Source organism: Monoraphidium neglectum (genome assembly GCF_000611645.1).
Source record: "Monoraphidium neglectum strain SAG 48.87 unplaced genomic scaffold scaffold01278, whole genome shotgun sequence".
Classification (NCBI taxonomy): domain Eukaryota; kingdom Viridiplantae; phylum Chlorophyta; class Chlorophyceae; order Sphaeropleales; family Selenastraceae; genus Monoraphidium; species Monoraphidium neglectum.
This window is the reverse complement of record NW_014012350.1, coordinates 9,151-16,800: the sequence shown is the minus strand read 5'-3', so window position 1 is coordinate 16,800 and position 7,650 is coordinate 9,151. Positions and strand designations below refer to the sequence as shown.

Genomic DNA, 7,650 nt, shown 5'->3' with positions numbered 1-7,650 from the left:
GGCTGCGGATGCGCGCGAGTCGCCCGAGGCTGCGGCAGGCGCCGCGGCGCGCAGGGTCGCGGCGCTGCTGGCCGACTGGCTCCGCAGCCGCGCGGCGGGCGCGCAGGCGGGCGGCGGCGATGGGGCCGGCGCGGCTGCGGCCGCGGAGGAGGTGGCCGAATGCCTGTGCTCCTGCCTGCTGCTCTTGCTGCAGGACACGCCGGACGCCGGCGGCGGCCCCGACGGCGGCGGCGCGCCCGACGCATCCAGCGGCGGCGCGCGGTTCGAGCTGCAGCTGGCGCTGCTGGACCTTCTGCCCGCGCTCTGCGGCGCCGTCGCCGCGGCGGCGGCGCCGCCGTCGCCCGCGGCGGGCGCGCCGCGCGCGGCGGGGCTGCAGGTGCTTATTGAGATCCTGCAGCGCCAGCTGGCGCCGCCCCAGTGGCTTCCGCTGGTCGGGCTGCACCTGTCGCTGGTGCAGACGCTCCGCGCCGCCTGCTGCGGCGGCGGCGGCGGCGGCGCGGCCGGGGCCGGCGGGGACGCGGGGCCCGGCGGCGGGCAGGAGGCGGAGGTGCGGAGGGTGGGCGTGCTGGAGCTGCTGCTGTGTGTCACGCGCGCGCCTGACGGCGCACTGCAGCTGTTCCACCAGGGGGCCTTGCCGGCACTGCTGGACTGCGCGCGGCACCTGCTGGCTCCGCCCGGCGGCGGCCTGCTCGGGACGTCGGCGGTCGGCGGGGATGCGGCGCCCGAGGGCGCCGCCGGGCGCCGCGGCGCGGCTGCGGCGGCGCCGCCCGCGCAGGGCGGCAGCGTGCCGCTGCCCGGCACGCTCGGCGCGTACCTGGCGCCAGCGTCGGGCGCGGGCGGCGGCGGGGCCGCCGGCGGCGTGGCGTGGGCGCCGGTGCACCAGCAGTGGTGTGTACTGCTGAGCCTGGCGGCCACGACCCTAGACAGCCTCAGCCGTTTTGTACCCGTTGCCGAGCCCGCGGTCGCGCTCATGATTGCGGTGGAGCCACGGGTAGTCCTCTCGCTGCAGCTGCTGCTGCAGCAGCTGCCACACCATAGGGGCGGCGACGGCGGCGGCGACGGCAGCGGCGGCGGCGGCAGCGGCGCGCCGCTGCAGGTGCAGCTGGCGTCGCTGCTGGAAGCGGAGCGGTCGCTGGCGCTGCTGTGCCTGCTGGCGCAGCACGCGGGCGCGTGGCAGCTCGCGCGGCCGGGCAGCCTGGCGGGATTCAGGGCGGCGGCGGCCGGGGTTTTGGAGTTTGCGGCGCGGCCGTCCTTGGAGCGGTGCGTGGCAATGGGCCGGCGGGGCCCCTCGTGCCAGGACACGCAGGGGACATCACGGTCCTGAGCCTGAATAGCATCGATACCCTTGGACATGTCATCTTGCCGTGTTGCCAGCTGGGCACATGCACATGCGTGTCCACTGCATGACCCCCGTCCTGTCACTGCGAGTGCTCGCCAACCATTCGCGTCGCAGCCGCCACCCGGCGTCCATCCCGCCCCTCATCCCCTCCGCACCGCGCCCGCGCTCGCAGGCATGTGCGCGTGGCCTGCCCGCCTCTCACGCCGTTCGAGCGGCGCCTGACGCGCGTGACCTCGGACCTAGACGGCGGCGAGGGCTGGCTGCGCGCCTGCGTCGCCGGCGCCGGCGCGGCGCCGCTGCCCTCCCGCGACTCAGCAGCCGCCGCCGCCACCGCGGACGCGCAGGGCGGCAGCGGCGGCGCGCTCGCGCTGATGCCGCCCGGGGCAGGAGACGGCGGCGGCAGCGGCGGCGGCGGCGCAGCAGCAGCAGGCGGGGGGTGCCACGAGTATGCCGCGAGGCTGGCAGAGGCGGTGTACTCGTGTGCGGGCCACGCGCTCCACTTCCTGGCCCTCACCTCCCCCCAGCTGGAAGCTGGAGAGGCGGCCGCGGCGGGGCCCATGTGGCCGAAGCGGCAGGCGCTCGCGGCGCTGCAGGTGGGGATCACGTTGGGGGCGGGAGGTGGGGCCAAAATCAGGGCCCCCGGCGGCTGTCTGTTGCCGCTCACAGGCGCTATTTCTTGGTCAATGCGGGCGTGTCGATTTGCAGACTGCTTGGCTCCTTCGTGGCTGTCTCTCACCCCTGTCGGCCGGCCCCACCCCACAAACCCTGACAATCTGATGCCCCGCTGGAACCGCAGGGCCAGGCCGTCGCGGTGGCGCAGTCGCAGCTGCAGGCCGGCGGCACCTCCCGCGCCCGCCGCCGCCGCCTCGCCGCCGCCGCGCTGCGCCTGGCGCAGGGCGCGGCGGCGCTGCAGCAGCTGATGGGGGGCGGCGCGCCCGCGTGTGCGCGGGGGTCGGGGGCTGAGGAGCGGCTGGGGGAGAGGGCGGCGCAGCTGGAGCGCGCGCTTCGCGAATCGGAGGCTGGGGCCGGCCCTGTCGGCGGCGCAAAACGGTGACCGCCCGCGGTGTCGGTTCTGTCGCGCCTTGTCTCCTGGGTAACTTACAACAAGCAGCAAGCGCTTCCAAACGGCGCATCGGGGGGAAAATGGGAAGAGGCCTCTTCCGATGACGTGCTGGCATGCGCAGCGACGGCAGCGGAGGGCGCAAATTGGGGGGTCCTCGGGGGCGCACGTGTGTGCTGTTAGGGAGGGGGCCCAATACTGTGTAGATGGAGTGATTGAAGAAGAGCAAGAAAAATCGTGCGCACCTGCGACGGTGCGGGGGGTTGTGCCACGATAACCGCGCGGGATTCCCGGCTGGGGACAGAAACTCGTGAGGTGGGGTGGGGTGGCGCCGCTGCAACGCGCGCAGTGCACTGCACGGTGCGGCACGGATGGATGTTTTTTATGGGGGCAGACCCACAACAGGGATGTGGCGCAGCATCGGCAGTGGGACACAGTGCTCTTGGGTTGGCGGCGCGCGCAGCCATACGGATTGGGCTGTCGGTTGGGAACAGTGATATGTGTTTCGGTCAGAGGTGCCGCGGTGGTTCAAGTGAGGGGGGGGGGCCATCAAAAAATGAACCCCAAAGCCCCACCGGAGGGGCCCCACAGCGTGGGAGGGGTGCCTCATGGGACCGACCAGTCACCTGGCCGGGCCAAGCCAGAGGGGGCAACCCGTGTTTGAAGGCACACGGGCAAAGCCTGCAACGTCTTGCCGAAACTGCTTGACTTGAACCTGCAGCGCTGGCAGGGAGTCCCCAATGCCTGCATAAGGGCACCAGTTTGGCATGCACGACGGCTAAAGGTGCAGGGCTGCCATGTCATCCCACACCAAAGCGTGCCATACCTGCGGCGTGGAGCCAAACATCTGAGGAGTAAAAGTTGCAAGTAGCTTGGTGTGATGGCATAGGAGCAGAGGCATTGACCTGCCAAAGCAACATGTGCATAAAAAAAGTGCTCGACGCTTGGACGCCGATTCAATCACCTCAAACAAAATAAGATCATACTTACAACTCAAATTCTCAGGAATCAGTGCGTCCACATGCGAGATTGCGATCACCGGGCAGTCGCTTTGACCAGAGTACAGGGCTATCAAAACAGGCATATAATAGCATGGAGGACTTGCAACGCTGACACTTAAAGTCACAACATCTTGCCAGTGCCAGCTGCCTGGTTGATGGAGGGACCTCGCGGGCGACGAAACGCCGTCAGCCTGTTGTCCTGTGCTTGCTGCTAAGAGGGGCGCCAGCGCCCACACTGCGCGGCGGCAGGGGTGACCAGAATGCGGCAGAGACAGCCAGCAGCAGCGGGAACAAGAGCAGGAAGAGGAGCAGTGCAAGGGCTTGGCGCGGAGCTTGCGCTGTCGGTGCCGCGCGGTGCCGCTGGGCAGAAAGCTTTGCAATACGACAGCAGCGGCATCAGGCAACAGTGGCTGAGTTGAAACGCTGGTTTCAACTCAGCCACTGTTGCCTGATGCCAGCGTTGCAAGAATCAAGTGAGCTGGCAGACGCGAGCCCGCAGCTGGTCTTTTCGCAGCGAAAACACTGCAGCAGGGCAGATGCTCGCTGCTGCAGCAGGGCTCGAGGGGCAGGCTTCAGCCTGCGAAAAGGGATATTGCTAAGCAAAAGCATACAATTTATGAAATGTATTTTGTGGTGCTTTCATAAGTTCACTACAGAGCCAGTAGCTGCCGCGTCGCTGCCCTTGCCCCCACCACCGCTGCCCGGATGCGTTGCGAGCGGGCCCCCCAAGGCTGTCCCCTCGCTGGCCGTGTCGGCCCAGGGAGCTTCGGCTGCAGCAACAGGCGCGGCGGTGGCAGGGTATGCATGGCAGGGGAAGGAGCAGCGGCCGCCGTGTCCAGGACGGCAGGACAGGAAGGCGCGGCCTGTCTGCTGCACTTCAACAGGGCAAAGCGGGCACACGGTCGCGGCAGACGCCCATGGGTTGCCTTGCGGTGTTACGACCAACCTGTCTGGCTGGCAAATACTTTTGTTGTGTGTGACTGGTCACACGGCCTGGGTCCATGTGTGAGAGGTCACACTTGTGGTAACACTGGAGATAGCGTTGAAAGAGTGGGCACCAAGCCAATAACACAACTTCATGATTGATAAATTTATTTGTTCTACCTCACGGCGAGCCAGACCACCAGTCATCCGCTTTGCAATCACAGCCACCTTCGTTGCTGACGGACTTCCTCCGAACAAACAAACGAGACAGCGCTACTGACAGCATCATTTGAAATCGCTCCTTACGTGACAACTCTTCTCCAAGCTCCCGCAGACTGCAGCTAGAAATGGCTCCCGCCATCCCCTGCACCCCCGAGATTCTGCCCCGGCCATCAGCCACATCGACCAAGGCGGCCGTGGCCGGCTACCCCTCGCCCGACGCCGGCGCGAGCGGGCCCCAGGGCAGCGTGCGCCCCTTCACGCCCATCGCCGACTCCCGCGTGTGGACGCCGGCCACCTGGGCCGGCCGCCAGCACGAGTTCGTCAGCACCCTCACGCCCGACGACGTATCCGAGCTCGCGGCCGCGACGGCGGCGTTCACCGCCGCCGCCGAGGCCGCCGGCGGCCTCAGCGCCGCGCTGGTAGGCCTGACGGCGGCAGACTTCCCGCTGCCCCGCCTCGGCCCGAAGCTCGCCGCCCTCGCCGACGCGCAGCTGCGCCCCGGCGGCGCCGGCGGCCGCGGCTTCCAGCTTCTGCGCGGCCTGCCGATGGGCGAGTGGTCCGAGGTCGCGGCGCTCGTCGCCTACCTCGGGGTGGCCACCCACATGGGCTTCAACTTCAGCCCGCAGCGCAAGAATGGCGCGATGGTGCATCACATCAAGGCGCTCAACGGCGCGGGCAAGCTCTACGCGGAGTCCACACAGTCCGCGGCGATGGGCTTCCACACCGACGCCCAGGGCGACGCGCTGGGCCTGCTGTGCCTGCGGCAGGCGGCCGAGGGCGGCGAGAGCAGGTGCGTGGGTGGGCCGGCGCGCGGGTGGGCCGGCCGCTCGGCGGGGCTTTGTGGGGGCGGGGCACGGTGCCAGCGGCCCCCGCCCAGATGCGTTTGCAGTGTCCCGTCCCTTCCCCCTTCCCCCTTCCCCCAGAGCTCTCAGCGGCGTGCGTGGCTTCGTCCCCCTCACAGCATCATCTCTTTGCCCCCTGTCTGACACCCCTTGGCCCCCCCCAGTGCGCCTCCACTTCAACTCCCTGCATTGCCCTCTGCTCCCCCCCTCCCCCCTCTGCAGCCTGGTGAGCGCGGCCGCCGTCCACAACGAGATGCTGGCACGCGGCCGCTCCGACCTGGTCCGCCTGATGGCGGCCCCCGGGATCTGGTGCCGCAACAAGGTGAGGCGCGCCGCCAGCTGGCGGCGCGGGCGGAGGGGGGCCGGCGCGGGGAAGCGAGGGGCCGAGGGGGCCCGAGGGGAGCGGAGGCGTGCCAGCAGGAGCGGCGAGCAGCCACGCTGGATCGGCGGTGATATCGCGCAATAGCCGCGGTGCTGGGCCCGTCTGTCGCGCGGGATGCCCCAGACGCATGCCGCCCGCGGCGCGAGGCGCCACACCCCTTCCGGCTCACGCACCCTTGCTCACCCGCTCCTACCTCCACCCCCACCGCCCACAGGACCGCTACCAGCACACGCGGAAGGGCGAGGAGCCCTGGTGGTCAATGCCCGTGTTTGACTACACGGGCGGCGTGTTTGCGGCGCACTACTGCCCCACAAACCACTACACCGAGGCCTTCGAGCTCTACGGCGGCCCCGGGGGCCTGGGCGAGATGTCGCCGGCGCAGGCCGAGGCGATCGCGCTTTTCGAGGAGATCGCAAACTCTGCGAAGTTCAGGCTGAAATTCACGATGCAGGCAGGCGATATGTTGTTCGTCGACAACACTGCGGTGCTGCACGCGCGCTCGCCCTTCAAGGACGACCCCGCCGCGCCGCGCCACCTGGTGCGGCTGTGGCTGCTCGACGCGACGCTGGGGCGGCCCGGCGCGTGGGCGCGGCCGCTGCCGGCGCACCTTGCGTACCCCCGCGCCTATACTGCTGCAGAGGGGTATGACCCCGACACCGCGGCCCCGGGGCTGATGCGCCCGGACCCGGCCACCTTTTTCGTGCCGCTGCGCGCGGAGTAGAGCGGCGGACGCAGGCGGGGCAGGGCGGGGCAGGGCGCGCACGCAGCATCAGCGCAAGGCTAACCGACCAGTAGTGAATATGCACGTGCTGGGTTCCATAAAACATGTACTTTTGCAGCTTCAGACAGTGTGTTTGTGCCTTGTACATTGTTGCTGGCTGGTGCCTCTTTGCCGCCCTACGTGGCTTCTGTTGAAAGTTGAGTTTTGGTTGTCAGCAGCAGCAGGTTGCTTTTGTACGCGCACCCCAACGAATGAATCACCCTCCCCACTGGGCAGGACCAGTAAAATGGAAGCACAAGCCATTCCCGTTGTCAGGATGCAGCGGGGGCTTACGCACCTCGGTAGCCTGTATGGCAAGCAGAAGGCGGGGCGACTGCAGCTGCTGGGGCAGGGCCGCGGTTTAGCAGGCTGGTGCATGATGCACAGCCCGGCGCACAAACGTTGCACTGCAGTGGCGCTGCCCACCATCTTTGCAACTACCATATATGTGCTCTGAAGGGCCCCTCCCAAACGCGAGTCCGAGCCTCCATCATTTACACCAGACGCACATGCGGTGCTCCCAGGCGCAACCTCAAGCACCCATGAGCGAGTGCTTCCGGTGCACCCCTTGGCATGCGTGCATACTCCCACGCAGTGCCCAACACACTGCCCAGTCGACCCTGTATTACGCAGCACGCTGCGGTACTGGTCAGTCGCCATGGACGTGCGATGACGTCACAACAGCCGCAGCCACGCCGCATTTCTGTCTTGGGAGGTGCTGATGACAGGCCCACGCATCTTCAGATGGCTGCATTCACCACCACCGGCTCCAAATTGCTTGGCACACACTGAAAAGGCATGGCGCACGGTGCTGCTGGAAGCCACGCTCCTGCGCTAATTTTGCCTCTGGGTGGCCACAAACGAGCGGCTCAAGGGAAGCCAACCAGCAAGCAACAGCAAGGGCATGCACATCGAGAGAGCCTCAGCTAATCTGTGTGCGAGCAAAGACCCGTGGGGCGAGCAGCAGGCAGCCCCAACTGCTGCAGTAAAATATCTGGGGAAGGGGTGAGGGGGCCGCAGTGTGCAAGAGTGCCCGCCACAAAGCCTGGCAGTTCTCGAGGTTCATCATGAAGAGCCGCAAAGAAATTCAATACATTTTGAATGCTAAGCAGTTGGCGCC

At 67.9% G+C, this 7,650-nt stretch overlaps 2 protein-coding genes across 2 annotated transcripts; both read left to right on the top strand.

Moving 5' to 3' along the window:
- Window positions 1-19: 19 nt before the first annotated feature.
- MNEG_7299 (hypothetical protein) lies at window positions 20-2,393 on the top strand (the record flags this gene model as incomplete). Its single annotated transcript, XM_014044230.1, has 3 exons — window positions 20-1,260; window positions 1,512-1,932; window positions 2,136-2,393. Coding segments are annotated over 3 exons (1,920 nt in total), but the record flags the coding sequence as incomplete, so codon positions are not given.
- A 2,278-nt stretch (window positions 2,394-4,671) lies between these two features.
- MNEG_7298 (hypothetical protein) lies at window positions 4,672-6,491 on the top strand (the record flags this gene model as incomplete). The annotated part of the gene is made up of 3 exons (XM_014044229.1): window positions 4,672-5,336; window positions 5,611-5,710; window positions 5,985-6,491. 3 exons carry the CDS (start codon window positions 4,672-4,674, stop codon window positions 6,489-6,491), a joined length of 1,272 nt encoding a protein of 423 aa, XP_013899683.1.
- Window positions 6,492-7,650: the final 1,159 nt, after the last annotated feature.